This window comes from Aspergillus vadensis (assembly GCF_003184925.1).
Source record: "Aspergillus vadensis CBS 113365 unplaced genomic scaffold BO88scaffold_3, whole genome shotgun sequence".
Lineage (NCBI taxonomy): Eukaryota > Fungi > Ascomycota > Eurotiomycetes > Eurotiales > Aspergillaceae > Aspergillus > Aspergillus vadensis.
In genome coordinates this window covers 517,203-534,924 of record NW_020292041.1, presented here as the reverse complement: position 1 = coordinate 534,924, position 17,722 = coordinate 517,203, and the positions used below count along the sequence as shown (strand labels likewise).

At 50.5% G+C, this 17,722-nt stretch overlaps 6 protein-coding genes across 6 annotated transcripts; 2 read left to right on the top strand and 4 right to left on the bottom strand.

The window, feature by feature from the left end:
• Positions 1-21: 21 nt before the first annotated feature.
• BO88DRAFT_333089 (RNA polymerase II mediator complex subunit MED27 domain-containing protein) lies at positions 22-1,159 on the top strand (the record flags this gene model as incomplete). Its single annotated transcript, XM_025702747.1, has 3 exons — positions 22-213; positions 266-922; positions 995-1,159. The coding sequence occupies 3 exons, from the start codon at positions 22-24 to the stop codon at positions 1,157-1,159; spliced, it is 1,014 nt and encodes a 337-aa protein (XP_025566429.1).
• Positions 1,160-1,369: 210 nt separating this feature from the next.
• On the bottom strand, positions 1,370-1,759 carry BO88DRAFT_411542 (uncharacterized protein; the record flags this gene model as incomplete). The annotated part of the gene is made up of 1 exon (XM_025708044.1): positions 1,370-1,759. The coding sequence occupies one exon, from the start codon at positions 1,757-1,759 to the stop codon at positions 1,370-1,372; it is 390 nt and encodes a 129-aa protein (XP_025566428.1).
• A 1,560-nt stretch (positions 1,760-3,319) lies between these two features.
• On the bottom strand, positions 3,320-4,304 carry BO88DRAFT_332660 (uncharacterized protein; the record flags this gene model as incomplete). Its single annotated transcript, XM_025702735.1, has 3 exons — positions 3,320-3,456; positions 3,505-4,110; positions 4,199-4,304. The coding sequence occupies 3 exons, from the start codon at positions 4,302-4,304 to the stop codon at positions 3,320-3,322; spliced, it is 849 nt and encodes a 282-aa protein (XP_025566427.1).
• Positions 4,305-5,624: 1,320 nt separating this feature from the next.
• On the bottom strand, positions 5,625-6,718 carry BO88DRAFT_401773 (uncharacterized protein). The gene is made up of 3 exons (XM_025705923.1): positions 6,006-6,718; positions 5,813-5,917; positions 5,625-5,747 (listed from the first exon to the last, which is right to left on the bottom strand). The coding sequence occupies exons 1-3, from the start codon at positions 6,307-6,309 to the stop codon at positions 5,635-5,637; spliced, it is 522 nt and encodes a 173-aa protein (XP_025566426.1). The 5' UTR covers positions 6,310-6,718; the 3' UTR covers positions 5,625-5,634.
• A 1,524-nt stretch (positions 6,719-8,242) lies between these two features.
• Positions 8,243-12,600, bottom strand: BO88DRAFT_358462 (DNA-dependent ATPase RAD26). Its single transcript, XM_025703788.1, has 3 exons — positions 11,982-12,600; positions 11,853-11,926; positions 8,243-11,796 (listed from the first exon to the last, which is right to left on the bottom strand). Exons 1-3 carry the CDS (start codon positions 12,216-12,218, stop codon positions 8,436-8,438), a joined length of 3,672 nt encoding a protein of 1,223 aa, XP_025566425.1. The 5' UTR covers positions 12,219-12,600; the 3' UTR covers positions 8,243-8,435.
• A 1,882-nt stretch (positions 12,601-14,482) lies between these two features.
• BO88DRAFT_422404 (putative protein kinase Yak1) lies at positions 14,483-17,596 on the top strand (the record flags this gene model as incomplete). The annotated part of the gene is made up of 8 exons (XM_025708571.1): positions 14,483-15,035; positions 15,102-15,373; positions 15,429-15,628; positions 15,692-15,851; positions 15,911-16,170; positions 16,228-16,347; positions 16,423-16,781; positions 16,833-17,596. The coding sequence occupies 8 exons, from the start codon at positions 14,483-14,485 to the stop codon at positions 17,594-17,596; spliced, it is 2,688 nt and encodes an 895-aa protein (XP_025566424.1).
• Between the last annotated feature and the right edge of the window lie 126 nt (positions 17,597-17,722).

Genomic DNA, 17,722 nt, shown 5'->3' with positions numbered 1-17,722 from the left:
CTATCCTCACTGCCAGTGACAATGGCATCTGCTCCCAACCCCGGTCAAACACTCCCTAGAATGCCAGTGGTTGTGCCTGCAATGGTCCCTCCCTCGAATGGCGCTGAAGCCTCTACAGGGGCGGCTAGTAACACTGACCCCAGTCCTGATGCCTGGGACTCTGAAACGCAGCTTGTTTCCTCGCTCGCGAAGCTTCAGAAGATGGAAGCAATGGTGAGTATCACTCCTTCCAGTCAAGCTCAACACCAATTAACACTTCTGACAGATCCACCAACTACGGACACTGCTTCCCGAGCGCCTTCTGGAACCCCTGGCACCCATTGTCAACCCCAAGGCCGCTGCGGGAAGATCCGTCCCCAAGTCACCGCAAATGCTGTACGAGCAGCTCGCTCAAGCTGCGCGCGCGGGTGTCTCCGAGCTGCAAGAGTTTCAGTCGATGTGGAGAAGTCCCGAGATGAAAGCCGTCTGGGATCGTGTCGACGCGCAGATTAAAGAAAACGGCGGCGTGATGCTGCAGCCCACAGGGAAATGGGAACGAGATTACGATACCATTCTCGCGGATCTCCGTGAGGAGGAGCAGACTCAGAATGAGCAGCAGCAGAAAGCTAATGAGGAGATGGAGCGATCGAAGATCCAGTCTACTGAGGGTGGATGGAGAGCGATTGTTGAGGGCTTTGCTCAGAAGAATGTGCCTGGTGTGCGGGTCTTGGCTAGTCAGACTGAAGCGGCTGTTACTGTTGTGCTTGTCAAGGCTGGAATAGTGTTCAGGGTCGAGGCTATTGCTGGTCAGGATGGGAATGGGGTTCCTGATTGGCGGGTCTTTACTAGGACGCCGGGGGGACAGACGCCTTCGAAGGTCGAGACGGCAGTGGCGCAGTGTTTGAATGCGAGGCCTCGACAGTGGGATTTGCTCTATTTACTTGTAAGACTGACTCTACTTTCTACGCTGGTTGAATCTGGTTTGTGTGGACAAAACACTGACTTTTCATGTTAGGACATGATATCGTCCTACTCGACTATCAAACAGACACCCTGCGCAAAATGCGCCAAGATGACCGACAGCACTGCAACCCTTCCTACCATTCGCAAACCATCCTCTACTCCCCAAGAACAGGGGAGTCAAACCTGGGAAGCCTATCATCAAGGCTGCACCGAGTGAAGGGGTAACAAAGGAAACATCACAGAAATATACTATCGATGGAATGTTCCATTCCAACAATCGCAAAACGCCTCAACATCTCATATACTATATATCAGACAGTCGACCCCAGACTAATAACCCGCATCGGTGGCATATCGCGGGTATAATCAGTGCACGTTCCTCGGAACATTCAACACAAAGAAAAACAGAGGTGCATTGGCATCACACCTACTCCTCCACATCCAACCTTGCCGGGAAAAAACTGGCCACTTTCCCCTCAACAAGTGGCTCGAGAACTCTACGGCCGGGACGACGACGAGAGCCGTGCTCGTCCTTGGCAGCTTTCATGACCGTAATCCCTGAGGTCCCTTCCACCAACAACAGCCACCACCACGGTGGACTGTCCTTGCGTCTGACCAGGACTAGGTCTTCTTCCTCATATCTAGAGGATGACGATGACGATGACGATGATGACGGTCGCTGCCGTCGTGATGCTGGTGACGACGAGCCAAAGAATGGTATTGCTGTGTTTTCCTCTCGCTGTTTGCCTTTGTTCCTCGGCCTTCTCTTCCTGTGACTGCTGGTAGCGTTGTAGTTGGGGTTCCAGAAACTTGACATTTTGATTGCTTTATGACTGGACTCTAAAATGGTCGATGGGAATGGTGGCACTCGAGTAACTAGCAAGAGAGGACTGAGTCTAGTCAAAGACAATATCAAATGTGAGAGACTCTGACATATATTGATAGATAGAGGTATTCATCAATAACGAGAAATCGACATCAAAAACGAGGAAGAATCGATCCTATTTATGTTGCAGCAGTCCACGCAGATCCATCTACCTGATGCCAAGTACCTGAATTTCACTCGTGTATTAATGAGGTTATTTCCTATATTTCTGAGCAATTGTCCCTGCATGCATCTCGTATTCTGCACTTGTGGAACCTTCTTTGTGAGACATCAACTGAGTGCAATTGATGGGTGTAACTGTATACCAACCTCAAGAATAGTAGCGTAGTACTTACTAAATCCTGTTGGTGTTACCGCCGCTGACATATCTAAATAAGTATTAACTAGTTAACTAGCTGACGATGAGCAAACGGGGAGATCCGTAACATATCTTATCATACCCATTGATTAATCAATCTTTCGAATCTTTCAACTTAGTTGGGCGATACATACAGACTGTACGCACCAGAGATACATGCGTAAGTAGATAGGATATTACTAAGTACTAGTACTATCATATAAAGTACTCAGAATTTAGGCTTGGATATCGGGTTACTCCATACATATGTATATATCATATATATATATATATATATATCTCACAATCATCCTCCTAGTCGACATCATGAACATACCTACTTAGTAGTAATTAGTATTAATTTTTTGGAGCCTGGTAAAAAAAAGAACGTCATACCATCCTTACAAAATTGACTTCGTCGTGTAGTAGTTCCGGGGACGGATAATGTTATGATCTTGCTACTAGTAATGGGCATAGATGAGATACTCCGTTTATGTGGGTACGGTTACGGGATATTCCTTTACATGATTATTTGTGATGGTGAGTATCTTTTCGGATTATTTTCTTCTTCGTGTTAAGGCATCAAAGTGGGATGTCATGTTGGTTGGTTGGTTGGTTGGTTGGGCTGTGGTGGAAGTATGATGAGTGTGGAATGTTCCAGCGGTTAGTAATATATGGAGGCTCAGTGCCGTGGATTGGAAGTATATAGAGAGTTCTAGTACCACATTATCTTTCAGTAGGGTTGCAGTGTATGTATTTGCTAGGTCTAGTCCACTGCTGTAGTAGGTATATATTAATCCGAGGAAGTTTCCGATACAGTCCAGATGAGTATGTATACATACATCCATGCCATAATTGCAGAGAACATTAAATATAGACAGGCCAAGTGGAGATACAATCACATGTCATAATCACCGCATGCACACTATTACACTGATATCCCGCTATTGCTGCGCTTCAAAGGAGTGAACTAAGGTCAATAATATAGAGGATCTTCCCAGCCATTAGTCAAATCAGAAATGGAAACTCGCAAACGCCAATCCAACCCAGCTGATAGATTGCTATCATCATAACTTTAAACGAAATTCGCTTTGCTCAATGCAACATTCTAATGCATAAAAATGTTTATTTTCGTCGTCATCCGGAGATTACACTCATGTGGAGAAGAGACCGAAGCCACCGGCAAACCAGGAGAAGGACAGGACGGTGATGGCGAACATGCCAAAGGTGAATTTCATCCCTAAGCGTTCGAGTTCGGAGAAAGCCCCGCTGCAGGTAGCGCAGACAAATCCTGTTGAAGTTAGCAGACTGATTACGATATACAGAGGGGATCACATACCATTGAGCGGAGTGTACGGCTGGGAGCTGTACATTCCGAAGATGTAGCTGCTAGCAGCGCTAAGATAACCGGCACTGGCCGTCTCAGTGATGGCCTTGCTGGCATCCCACACAATCAACGTGTACGACGCCGTCAACAGCGGGACAGTCGCGTTGGCCTGGTACTTCTTGGTGTCCCAGACCACCTCTCCGGTGGGCGACATGGTCATGTTGGACGAGATGGTGTAGGTGGCGCTGTTCAAACTGCACGAAGCGACAACGTTGACAGCCGTTGGGCTGATGGTCAAAGAGGTGTAGTTCCATTTCAATGTCACATAATCGCCGATCTTATAGTAGGTTGTGGCACCCTCGGTGGGAATGAGCATGGAGATACCACCGGCACCGGCAGCGGGGTTGATAGAAACACTCGTTGTGCTGTTCGAAGAAGAGCCAGAGGACTTGCCGCTAGCAGTGCCTGTCCCGGTAGCTGACTTGGTATTGGTGCCGGTAGCCGTGGCCGTGGTGTCGGTTCCTGTCGCGGCGGCGGTCTTGGTCGCTGCCTCGGTCTTCGATGCACTCTCGGTGGTAGCGGCGGCTCCAGTGGTTGCGCTCTCAGCTGCGGTAGTATCTTCGCGGGTCAGCAACACATCATACACGAACCACGATGACACTAGGATAAAGGTGAAGGGATGTAAATGTCATAAGATAGGACTGACCAGCTCGTCGCAACAATTCGCCATGCGGCGGCCATGGCCAGGCGGAAGTTACCGTCCCCAGCACCAAGAGGAGGCACAGAACAAACAGACGAGACATGGAACGCATCTTGAAAAGTCCGATTGTGGTGTTGTGGTGTTGTGTTGATAAAAGGCAGAGGGGTCGGTTGACTCCCTTGGCAAAATTCAGGGTCCGATCGACGTGGACCCTTTCCCGTATACGGCGGCAGAAGCGACAGGGGTATTTGTAACTGCGATGAACTGACGAGCAACAGTTGAAGCTATACCAGGATGTCGAAGATGAACCGTCGAGCACGATAAGCGATGATCAAATCCAGAGATGAAGCGATACGGGCTGCAGAGGAGGTGTTTTTTCAGGCCAGCGGGACTGAAACATGCAGATCGTCCGATAGATTCTCGGCAGGGTCCAACGAGGGTCGGGGGGTAAGAGAGATGTAAACAAAGCGAGCGACAGAGACCGATCTGATTCCAGCGAACCTGGGGTGGCAGATAGATGAAAAGATACGACCGATAAAGCGATAGCGAAGGTCAGAAGAGACAAACGACAGACGAGCGAAGCATTGTCCGACCCGAGGGGGGAAGAAAGAAAGACGAGGGCGAGAGACTAAAAGACCAGACGAGCAGCCATTCAAGGCGCGCCTTGCCCGATTGGGCCAGGGAGTGAGACACCCGGCTATTTTTGGCGGTACGCCTGAGGCATCCACTGCATCTGACCCGGTCGGGGATCAAGATTTATGCCCTGACCAGCAACTTTGTTTCACCTAGAATGGTCCCTTTGCCTCCCTCGTCGCAGGTATAAAGTTCTGGCGAAAGAATCATCCCGTGTCTGCCCTTCTAGGACTATATCGGCTATTCATCTGGTCTCATTTTCTAGGTGCAACTTCATGCCCCATACAGTCAGTCATAGTCATGGTTTGTTGTAGAAATCAGTCTTTGGTGTCCCCGCAAAGCTGCGACACTAACCGGATCCCGGCAGCCACTATTGCCAATTATTGGCCACTACGATAAGCGAAGAGCGGATGAGAAGCACATCAATCTAGTTTACTTTTACTGTGGGTTTGCAGCTATCACTCCTGTCAATCAGGGAGATTAGAGAGAGATAGTAGATAGTATAAATGCATATATTTACGTGAGATTATCTAAACCAGATATTCCTGACTATGCAACATGCCACGCTTCGCGTATAGGTAGATCACCTTCCTCCCAATCATCAAAACTCATTCTCACTCATCATTAAGTATATTAACATTAGTAAGGGTCGATCATTTAACAGGCGTATTGTTACAGTGTGCATTCTCTTTCGGGCTGGGAGAGGCGCATATCCTCCCAGGTCCTTCGGTCTCATGATTCATCAGTCACGCCACACTCGTCATAGAGCCCCTGTTAAGGCCCTGTGGCGAGGTCTAGACGTCGTGTCTCTAGGAAGGGTATTCGGGCGTCAGGTCGACAGTACTGCAGGAGGACGGAATAGTGGGCTCCTCATAGCGGTAAATGTAGAAGAGCTGGGGTGCGTTGTGGTACCAGTCGCACACTACATAGCCGCAGTTAGTGGCACGTCCTGACAGTTTGTATGGTTATATGTTCGAAGTCACTCACCTAGCCAGCCTCCAAAGCCATCCTGTGCCGACCACTCCAAACCGGTAGAACCAATGGAGAAGTCATCATCGCCGTATCCAACATTGATCTGAACGGACTCCCATGCTGCCAGAAAAGTTAATTTTCTTTCTGAAACTTCCATGTGGCAAGAGAAAACAAAACATGGATAAGGGAAAGGGACAAGAAGTCTAACCTGCATAGTTGTTCTGGACGCCCATCTTGAATCCCCAGGGGAAAGAGGTGCCCAGGTCGAACTGGGTGTGGGTGCCGTTCAGGAAGGCCGGGCTGGCCGTTCCGACGTCCGAGGTGAGCACGGCATCGTTAAAGCCCGCACCGGTGTGGTAGGCATAAACGTAGAGGTTGTTGTGGTCGTCATTGGTAGCGCCCGAGGTCTTGAGGTAGAAGGATTGGGTGGAGTTGCTGGACTGGCGGGGGTACAGCACTGGGCCAGCAGCCACAGTAGACGCCAACAGGGCAAGAGAGGCAAGGAACTTCATTGTGGATGGTGTGGGAGAGAGGTGGATGAAGAAGTTGGAAAATTAAAATAGAAAGAATATGGCTCGTGGTTCGATCCTGAAATAGAACAGTGGATGTGGGAGAAAGGGAGGAGGATGGTGCGTGATAGATGAAGGCTGAAATGGAGGGGGATGGCCAGCGTCTTTATATCGGACAGCCACCACGATTCTTCCCCACAGCCGCAGTTGGGGAGTGGACACGGGTGCACCGGCGCCGAAATGCCTACAGTTTACGGGAAAGTTGGAACGAGTGGAGGAGGATCCAAGGATAGTGCAGGGGCAGGACAGACTACCAACTAGACTAGGGAAAACTTTGCGCGAATCTGAGAATAGAAACTTGGGCGAATGCCGACAGGTGGAGGGGGCGGTTGGTGGTTGGTGGTTGGAGCTTGATTTCCCTCAAGCTGAGGAATACTTTTGAGTTGGCAGAATGAGAGGCAGGCAAAGAGGCAGGAACAACTGGAGGCAAATCCTCTGCTCCACTGCACTTTCGGACTGGCCGCCCTGGTTGTCACAGTCCGATTGGCTGATCCAGTTCTTGGCTGTGCTGGTGGAGGGTCTTGAGCCGGGCCAATCAGGGTTGGGCGGCGAATTCAACAGAACGGCTTGATTGGACAGGCGCGGAATGAACGAGGATGGCGGGAGGAGACTGGAGTTATCCCCGCATACACAGCACTAAGTAGTACACTTCACATACTCAGTCTACAATAGTAGAGATAGAGAGATGGGGATACTATTATTCCCTTTACCTCCATACTACTATGTCAAGTTAACAGCAAATCCCAACAGTGCTGATCTGACATGAGACAGACTAACTAACTTACTAACCATCTTTCTATTTTTATTTTACCCACCAACAAAATTACTACTAATCTAATCCTACTCAAAACTTGTAAGCAGTCGATCTTAATCTATCGGCTGATCGGATTTTCACTGACCTTCTCCTCCATGCCCGATGCCCGACCGATCCCTGCCCGGTCAGATGATTGACTTTTTTGTCTCAGATTTTCTCCTCCCTCGGCTCGGGTTTCTACCGTTATCCATTCATCCATGCATCCATTCTGTCGTCATATGCCTCGCGGATTGGATCGTCTTGTCTTTCCACAATAGTAGACAATGAAATTGTTGACATCATACAATAAGAACCATCTACAATGGTACGTCGTATATGGAGTATCAATTAGGGAATTAATCACTTCCCCCTGAAGCCGATCACGACCATCATCACATCACGTAACTGGATAATAAATTTTAACCTGCAGAAAAAAAGTGGACTTTGACTTCCCGATCACACCACCACTCCGATTGGTCTTGAAACAACTCACTCACTCAGACTTTCTTACTTACAGCGTCCTAGTAAGTAGTAACTAGTAACTGTCTAGACTTTCGTACCTGCACCCTTACCAACCCTACTCCGTACTACTACACCGTGGCTATGCCATCCTCAAGCCCAGAAAAGTCATATCCATATTTCCCCATAGAATGGGGCCCGCCGTACTTTTCAATGCAACTGACATCATGATTTCCTCCCCGTTCCATTCCCTCCCCTTCTCTGGTTCACACTATTGTCTTTCATGACACAAAACCCACACCCACACCCCACCCACAAAGCAAACACTGGGGCTTGAAAGAAAAGGACGATCGCTATCCACGGAACCAGTTCGTTTATCACGTTCTTTTCCCGCGGGGTAATAGTATCCGCATAAGTTCCTTCTTTGGTCGTGTAGGAAACGTCGTTTAGACTACTTACTGTAGCTGAAAAAGAACTCAATAATCAGTCTGTCTACAATGGTTGTACGTCATAGAGATTACGGTTACGTCGTTTACTTGGGCTTTTGATGATCAGTGCATTGTGTTGTACAATAATGATGATAATTACTATCTATAGATGAGTAGAATTACACAAAGGGGCATTGGATCGGCGGATAGTTTGTTTCAACTTTCAACTTTTCAGCCCTTCGGGACATGGATATCCCTGATACATAACTGTATAGTAGCATGGTATATAGGTATCGACCCTTCCAAAACGCAATTAATCTAACCATCCATGGTTGCCCAACGCCTAATGTGATCTCATATCTAGTATACAATATGCCATTATGTGGCAATCATCGTCGCTTGGCATATTCTGGTTTCAAGGCCCATTTCCCGCGCCCGTTTCGTCCCCCCTTGTCCAGCACGGCTATTGTCTTCAACATCTCCTTGAACTCGGCCGACCGTTGCGGTGTGGTGCAGTAGCGGTTGAAATGATCGATCAACATTTGGGTATACACTGACCCGCCCTGGGCTGTGATGAAGTCTCGAATCATCGTGATGAAATCGATTCCGCTGGGGGTGCGCGATGGCGCGGGACTGTTGCTGCCGCTGCGCGGGGACGGTGTGCGCGCAGAGAGATTCGCCAGGATGCTGGCTGAGGATGGACCGGCTACTGCTCGTCTGGCGGCGCTACTGCTCCCTCCAAATGCAGGTCGGCTGGGGAGCTGTTCTTCGGGTTTCCCAGCCAGGCCAAATTGGCCCGTCCAGGTTGGAGTGCCAATTGGCACAGACCGCGCTGCCTCGCCCGCTCGCCGCAGCTCCTCTGCTGCTTCTGCTGCCACCCGCTTCGCTTCCGCCTCGATTATCTTGGGGTCCGCTCGCACCACGCGCTTGCCGTTCACGATTTGGTCGTGCTCCAGCGCTGAATGGACCCCGGATCGGGCAAAGATGCCCTCCATGATGCGGGACTCCGAGTTGGCACCGGGAGTGCCCTTCTCCTGCTCGCTCTGTTGCTCCGGTTCTCCTTGGAATTGTTCGACTGCGGCCACGCCAACAACCTTGCTGATGTCTTTCTTCTCTTCCTGCGCGCTATGTGAGGCAGCAGGTGATTTGGTCGCCGCGTTGGACTTGCGCAAGGCGCCATCACTGTCTTCATATGTGACGTCCGCATCTTTGAAGATCTTACTGGTTTCGGTGGGACCTTGCCCTTCGTCTCCTAGGGAGAAGAGATCATGGAGATCGCTCAGCTGGAAAGTCTGGCGTTGCTTGGGATCTCGGAGAATTTTATTCGTAAGAAATTGCTTGAAGATCTGACGATGGTAGATCTTCTCTTCAATAGTGCCTGCTGTCATAAGCCGGTAGACGGTGACGTCGCGCTTTTGTCCTAGTCTCCAGGCCCGCTCCCGCGCCTGCACATCGGTCGAGGGGTTCCAATCGGGGTCGTATATAATAACCCGATCAGCACCCGTCAAATTCACACCCAACCCACCAACCTTTGTGGTAAGTAGGAAAACATGTAGGCTTGGGTCATTGTTGAAGTCGTCCACCATAGCTTGCCGGTGCTGGATGGGTGTAGTGCCATCCATTCGACGGTAGTTAAATCCGGACAGTGAGTTCACGAACTTCTCCAGAATATCGAGCATGATTCGATGCTGTGTGAACAGCAAAGTCTTATGCCCAGTATCCTTCCATAGCTCCAGCAGCGACTTGACGACCTGCATTTTGCCGGACTTTGATCCACCACCATAGCCTGCCGTTGAAGACATCAGCTTGTGGTTTTGTAGATCGGGATGGTTGCAGATCTTTCGTAATATATCGACACCGAATAAAACTTGCCGACGCCCGTTGAGGATGGATTTCATCTCCTCGGAACCCAGGAACGCCTCATATGCTTGTCGCTGAGGCTTTGTCAACTTGCAGAACAGCACTTGCTCACTCTTCTTGGGCAGATCCGCCGCAACATCAATCTTGAACCGCTGCAAAAGGTATGGACTAATAGCATCCTTGAGGGTCTCGGCACATTTGGCAGCCGTCTGGACTTGCAGATTGGAGGCATTCGCGTACCCACCCTGACGGATGGGGAACTCGAATTGATTCCGGAAGTTCACCAGAGTCCCCAGACGCATTGGAAAGACAAAATCGAACAAAGACCAGAGCTCTGTAAGATTGTTCTGCATCGGGGTACCTGATAGGATAATGCGATGGGGTGTTCGAAGTTCCTTGCAGTGAATAGTAATGGAAGTGTTCGGATTCCGAATCTTGTGCCCTTCATCCAGAACAGCGCAGCCCCATTCAATCGGGATTACGAGAGACGCATAGGTCTGTAGGCCCGAGTAAGTAGTGACCAGTACATGCCCTTCTTCCACTACACGCTTGACGACCTTCCTCGCTGCCTTCGAGCCACTGGGCATGCCACGGGAACCCGAGGCGTTCCACGACTGAGACAGAAGAGCATCTTCTCTGCTGCTCTCATTCCGGATGTTGACCATTCCACTACCGGACGTGTGCAGGATGGATACACGAAAAGGAGGCCACCAACGGTGGAACTCATTCACCCACTGCTTCATGACCGTGGCGGGACATACGACAATGACCGGCTTCGTCAACTTTTTGCTGTAATGGAGACCAGCAAGGAAAGATATGACTTGGATAGTCTTGCCAAGACCCATCTCATCGCCGATGATGCCACCTACTTGCTGTTGTTGTAACTCCCATAACCACTGTACTCCGGTCTTCTGATAGTCAAACAAAAGGGGATGTATATCACCGGGTATTCGGTAGCCATTGTCATAAGGCATATCTGCAACTGTCGGATGAGGCATGAACCATTCTTCCTGTTCATCTTGATCCATTACATCCACAGTGTCTCCAGCGGCAACTTCTTCGGGTCTATGGCTTGCAGCACGAGCTTCAAGCGCTCTTTTCCTAGCAGCAGCCCTTCGACTGACCCAATATTGAAGCCTAGCTTGATAGAGCTGTTCATTTCCATCATCCATCCCGCTGAAATCTTCAACATCACCTGAAGACTTTGGAGCCTTTACCGGCTTTGCCGTACGTTTTGGCCTCTCTTCAGGTAGGAATTCTTCTTCATCTTCCGATACAGACGACTGCCTTTCAGAATCAACATAGCTAGCAGATTCATCCTGATCCTCGAAATTATCTTCGAAGGATACCTTGGTGTCTTGTTCACGAGCTTCTTGTTCGTCATCATAAGACTCGCGGTCTATCTTTCGGCGCTTACTTGCTCGAGAGGTAGGCGCTTCATCCACTATGCTGGATTCGGGAGTCTCGTCGAACCCGAACCCAGGTCGTATGAGGTTACGATGTGAAACAGCTGACCGGTTTTTCACCTGCTCCAATGCTTCCCTTTCATCACGTTCGTCCTCTGCATCGATCAAGGCATCCTGAAGACTGGCAAGAGGACCATGGTTTGGCCCCGAGCTCATGTTGGAAAATGGCGTAATCTTTCCCGTTCGAATGAGATAGTCCCGGCGCGACTCATTAGGCAAGCGGCCAGTCCCGGTGGTCTGAGAACCAGCTTCTTGTCCTTGGTGCCTTTCGTCCATCCTTTGCTGGATTTCGGTAAGGTCAGTTGCCAGTGCCGCATTGCGGCTTTCCAGCTTCTCAATCTCATTTCTGATACGGACTCTCGCAGAGGTGCCAACTGGCTGCGACAAACGTTGATGCAATTTCAAGATTTGGCTCTCGAGCTTCCTGGATTCATTCAGTGTAAGCCTCACGCATACATCTCAGCATCATCATAACCATACTGTTTTTCTAGTGTGGTTTTCTCTAATCTCTTGCTATCCCGTTCATCAGCCTGCTCCATGAGCAACTTGTCGGCCTACCATAGTCGTCAGCACTCTCGGCTCATTTAGAAATTGACCAGTGAAATGTACCTGACGAGAAATGTCCCTTTCGAGATCATCCTGATCACGAACATCGGCCTGCAATTCACGTAATCGACTTGCTTCATCGGCGTTTGCCGAATGCCCTTGGTTTAGAGCTGCTTCAGATTCAGGTGGATCCGATGCCGAGATTGCATGTTGTTCCGGCTGTTCTTCCTTTTTGATCTCTTCATTCGAGCCATTTTTGGACGCAGCGACATCCACATCGTTCACATTTGCGTCATCCATGGTCCTGTGTGAATTTCTAGATGAACAGCGCGATTATCAAGTCTGACAAATTTCACGATCGTCTCTTTATTTTCCACTAATTTAATATGTGGTCGTAGTTTATAGTCGTTCTTAAAGGAGAAGTAAGAGTTATGTGTGATATTATAGTGGTCATGAAAAAGATGATACCAGGGTCATTGCAGCAAGTGGCGTCACCGATGTGTAGTTCGAAGTAAGTCTGGCAGGGTTCAATTTGACCGATACCGATTAATGAGAGCCAGTCTATAGCGCAAAAAGCTATTAATTACGCACAGGCTCTGGAGGTGTCAGCCTGATTGTGAGAAAGTGAAAGTAAAAAGATTGAAACCTCCGAAGACTGGATGGGACTGGCGATGGTCCGCGCCAGACCATGTCTACAAGGACCGCGACGATAACCATAGAGCCGGCAGAAAGATTTCACCGACGGCAGCCTGGGACTCACCGCCCTGGTGCCTAGCCCATGGGCGGTTAGTCATCCACCACGTAGCCTCCCACGTCACCGGGACTGGTTGAGGCCCGTGTGTTGCCTCAGTGCACCTCACACACCTCACTCAGATGATAGATAGTGTCATCACCCTACTGAAATCCCTTGGGCTTCGGGTATGCCCCCCGGAGCCAATCTTTCATTATGAGGAAAAGTGGAATATACCGCCTGGTCTTGGTTCCGTATGTTGTTGGGCCTGGAACAAGTGCAAATCAAATGTTATGAGGGTTGGCAACCGCTTCTGCAAACGGCAATGACGCAGAGGGAACCGTAGTACAGTACTCGAGACAATTACAATCACCACTCATGGCATTAGCAACCGTCTCGGGCCCAGGCCATCCTTCTCCCCGAATTATTAACAGCAGGAAAAGGCATTATTGTATTAGGTCTGCTCGTATAGCGAGCTATACCAGAACAGTGCTGTTGGACTTGAATGCCCAAGGGGGCAGCGGATGTTTCCGAATGAAGGCAGATCGTCGTCCAAGAGGTTGGTCGCGAGGCAGGCAAAAAGACTCAGACCTCAGACAGACATCAAATAGTCTAGTCGCCATGATTATTTAATTGCCTAGTTACACCTTGATGTAGGCCAAAATTAATGTTGGGTCTAACCCTGGCCGGTGGCTAGATGGGAATGCTAGCTAGTATTTAATTGCATTGGTCTTTCCATTCTCTGGCTTGTTGTTGTGTCTGTCTGTGTCCTCCCTTTCGTTTGCCTTTTTGGAAACCGGGGTGGCCTCGATTTGCTGGCAGTCGATTCATCATCTATCGACAAGATCCCTACCAATCTGCCTGCACGCACGTACACTCACACCCTCACACACACTCTCTCTCACCCACACTCACACTTGCCTTGCAGAGAGGGGAGTCGTGGAGATGAAAGAGGGGTCATCCCCAAAGTCGTGAGATCAGCCATTAGAACAGTCAGTATCCAGCGAAGGAAGAAAAAAGAGAGTAGTATCAGGTTGGTCCGTGGGTGGCTCTTTCCCGGCACCATTCCATTTGCAAAACAAACGCCCCAACCCAACGGCAGCCTGAGGCCCGCCGTCGGATCTCGCTGCTGCTCAGTGCTCACTCTCACAGTCAGTCAGAGTCAGAGGGTATCTCCACCTCCACGAACTGAAATCAACTTACCCTCTCTTCCCTCTCTTCTTCCCTTTCCCCCCCCCCCTCCGCACTAGTTTCACTCAGTGCCCATTGTCTGGACTTGCTTCCAGATTCCCCCCTCTTCACCCATATCTACTCCTCGACTGTTTAACTTGCTGTCTGGATTCCCATCCTTCCCTTGGGAGTTCCAACAGTTAGTTGGTTCAGTCGCCGTCCTTCCCCCCCAAACCTAACCGACCAAACCCCCTTCGCGTGTCAGCTGCCGCATCGATATTGGCTACTGCGTCGCACCCGTCATTGTGGATTGCGACCGCCCACTCCGTCCGTCTACTGGCCGCCTCCCCTCTCGCCCCTTCTGAGCCCTCATCATCAGAACAGCCTGCTGTTCGAATAATGAGGTTCGACGCAATTCGAATCTAGCTTCAATTCCTCCGTGTCGTCTCCCCTCCGAATTTCGATTTGCACCACCACTTCCCGGTGTCCCGCGTCGTCTCCGCCTGATTGCGCTACGTGCGTCTGCCGTCCCCGCTGCTACTATCTAACCCCCGATCGTGGTGCATGTGCGCTGTCGACACTGATAAATGATCATCATATGTCCGATCTGATCTGATCTCCCACTTGACCTTCACGAGACGCCGCTATACGGGAGGAGGAAGCCATGGATTCCCAGTGGCAGGCATACCAGGATCCCTTAATGGGGCATCCCGCGCAGTTCAACAACGGGTTGACGTCTAATCCACAACAGCTAGCCTCAAAATACGGCGCCCAGCCACAGCACTCGCAGCCGCCGGTGGGCTACACCTACGAACCCTTCCAATCTCCTGGCACCACCGCCAAACCATCTTCGATCGGTGCGAATTCCAGAACTGTCTCGATGGCTTCGTCTCCCGCTGCGACGCCACGTAGTCGGGATTATGTCACCGATGCGGACACCACGATGGAGGATGCGGATCCGTACAACCGGGCCAAGTACTCGACAAGACCGACCCATCATAGCCGACCGTCATCACAATACTTCCCAAGCGAAGAGTCATCTGCTGCTCGCAGGTACTCTCCTATGAATGTCTTGTCTCCTTCCATGTCGTTCAATGCGAGTCCTGGGAAATCGCATAACTCGTATGCTTTCCCGCCCGGGCCGAATCAACCACGGCGGTCGCCGACAAGAGGTTCAACCTACGCCTCCCCTCCTCAGGCGTTTCAATCACCACCCTGTGAGTATCAACGCTTGCGAGTTATCCAGATTTTGAAAGTATAACCGCTAACACCTCTCCCGACAGCTGCGTCACGTCCCCCTAGACTCCCCCCGCTTCAGCCTACCGACATGAGCCCTGATCAGTACTATCCGCCCTCGGCGGGCTCGCAGCTCAACGCCGCATTTGCACAAGATGGAAGGTCGCCGCGCTCTGCGTCTATATCCGGTGGAAGCCAGCAGCCAGGCCGAGGCCCTGTTCCGAAGTTCCAGAAGATCAAGTCAATCCAGGAACTTCAACCACGCACGAATGCGCAGCCACCTTACAGACGCGCCAATCCTGATGGTGGTTTCATCAGCGTAAGCACATGGACATCAAAGGCTATGGGATAGGCATCTGCTAACATGTGTACAGCCTCTGCAAGCGTTAACAACACATCTCCCCGCCACTTATCGAATATGCAACCCGGGCTTCAACTATGAGTCGTCCCGGAACCCGAGGCGTGTCCTTACCAAGCCCAGTAAAGGCGTGAAAAACGATGGTTACGATAATGAGGATAGTGACTATATTCTCTATGTTAACGACATATTGGGCAGTGAGGAAGCCGGCCACAAGTACGTCTAGCCCTAAAGCGTGCTCCACGAAGTTCCTCTGGGATTTAAGCTAATCGCATTTAGGAACCGTTACCTTATCCTTGATGTGCTGGGCCAAGGAACCTTCGGTCAAGTTGTCAAGTGCCAAAATTTAAAAACCGGTGAGGTTGTAGCTGTCAAGGTCATCAAGAACAAGACTGCGTATTTCAACCAAAGTATGATGGAGGTGTCGGTCTTGGACTTGGTAAGCGTCCCTACCTCCGCGGGTCGAATTTATCGCACCATTTCTCACAACCATCGCAGCTCAACAGCAGATACGACAAAAATGACGACCACCACTTGCTCCGCTTGAAGGATACTTTCATCCACCGACAGCACTTGTGCTTGGTGTTCGAATTGTTGAGCGTCAATCTTTACGAACTGATCAAGCAGAACCAGTTCCGGGGCTTGAGCACGACGTTAGTACGTGTATTTGCTCAGCAACTTTTGAATGCATTGAGTCTTTTGAATAAGGCACACTTAATTCACTGCGATCTGAAGCCGGAAAATATTCTACTAAAGAAGTCAGCAACCCCTCCAAACACCTTCGAGTTTGCTATGCTAACCGTGCTCCATTGCAGTCTCGAGAGCCCCATCATCAAAGTCATCGACTTTGGTTCAGCCTGTGACGAGCGACAGACAGTCTATACCTACATCCAGTCTAGGTTTTACCGCTCACCAGAGGTCCTTCTTGGCTTACCGTACGCGCATCCCTGAGGCCCGGCCTCGACATGTCATCCCTTTCTCTATGCACGACTAAACTAACTCACCTTTAGCTACTCATCCGCGATAGACATGTGGTCTCTCGGTTGCATTGTCGTCGAGTTATTCCTAGGGTTGCCGCTCTTCCCTGGTTCTTCAGAATACAACCAAGTTTGTCGCATTGTGGAAATGCTCGGCCTGCCGCCAACATGGATGCTGGAGATGGGCAAGCAGTCAGGGGAATTCTTCGAGAAGACTCAGGACGAGTTCGGTCGCAAGACATATCGCCTTAAGAGCCTAGAGCAATATTCTCGAGAGCATAACACGAAGGAGCAGCCGAGCAAGAAGTACTTCCAAGCGTCGACCCTGGAAGAAATCATCCGCAGCTACCCGATGCCGAGGAAGAATATGAAACAAGCAGAGATTGAACGAGGTAGGTTATATTCGATCCCCCATACAGACATCTACTAACTATAATCATTAGAATTGAACAACCGGGTAGCTTTCATTGACTTCGTTCGTGGCTTATTGGCCATCAATCCCCTTGAACGTTGGTCGCCCCAACAGGCCAAACTGCATCCTTTCATCACGCAACAGAAGTTCACGGGGCCTTTCATGCCCCCGATGAACCTGAAGTACTCATCGCTGAACAAGACTGTTGCTCCCGGAATTCAACAGCAGCAGCAGGCAGAAGCTGCCAGCAAGCAGAGGGCCGCACAAGCAGCCCACGCCCAGTCAGCCGCACAGAATGCCTACGCTATGCAGTTGAATCAGTTCCACACACCCACGCATGCCCAGCCGCCGCCAATGTACAATGGAATGTTCACTGGTCACCAGCAAGGTGCCCCTCCGCCGTACCCTACTCAGCCACCGGCCTACGGTCACCAGATGAATCTCATACCCGGCCAAGTGCCCCAAGCACAGTACGCGCCATCCCAGAGCCTCTACGCGCAAGCAACGACAAGGGCTGGGCGGCAACGAGCATCTACCATGGACCCTCAGGGGGGAGGTATCCCGCCAACAATCCAGCGCGTGGCCAGCCACCTCGACCCCAATGCACCTATTCGGTTACAGCCTAGTCCAGCATATTACCCACCACCTCCAGATGGGTATGTCGACCCTAATTCCGCTGGTCAGAGGCGACGAGGAAGCCGTACAGGCGGTACAAGAAACCGCGACTTCATTCGAACCCTTGAGGATGGGGTATTGGGAGGCGAAGGCTTCATGGGCCAAAACCAGTGGCATTGAGAGCATGCATACCCAGGAACAGGCCGATGAACATCCATGTGCCATCGACCTGACGGACAAGCCATTTTCTCTTCTGTATAGGCAAGTGTGTGCTCCTTTACGCGTCCATCGCCAGAAGCTAGACGC

What these genes read in the sequence shown, in the direction of transcription:
- BO88DRAFT_401773 (XM_025705923.1), bottom strand. Translation starts at nt 6,309, where the DNA reads ATGAAGTTCCTTGCCTCTCTTGCCCTGTTGGCGTCTACTGTGGCTGCT. An exon ending in CGTCCAGAACAACTATGCAG is followed by an intron (nt 5,918 to 6,005) that starts GTTAGACTTCTT and finishes CTTTTCTGGCAG; the next exon opens with CATGGGAGTCCGTTCAGATC. An exon ending in TGGCTTTGGAGGCTGGCTAG is followed by an intron (nt 5,748 to 5,812) that starts GTGAGTGACTTC and finishes GCGGCTATGTAG; the next exon opens with TGTGCGACTGGTACCACAAC.
- BO88DRAFT_358462 (XM_025703788.1), bottom strand. Translation starts at nt 12,218, where the DNA reads ATGGATGACGCAAATGTGAACGATGTGGATGTCGCTGCGTCCAAAAAT. An exon ending in AAAGGGACATTTCTCGTCAG is followed by an intron (nt 11,927 to 11,981) that starts GTACATTTCACT and finishes CGACTATGGTAG; the next exon opens with GCCGACAAGTTGCTCATGGA. An exon ending in AAAACCACACTAGAAAAACA is followed by an intron (nt 11,797 to 11,852) that starts GTATGGTTATGA and finishes GAATGAATCCAG; the next exon opens with GAAGCTCGAGAGCCAAATCT.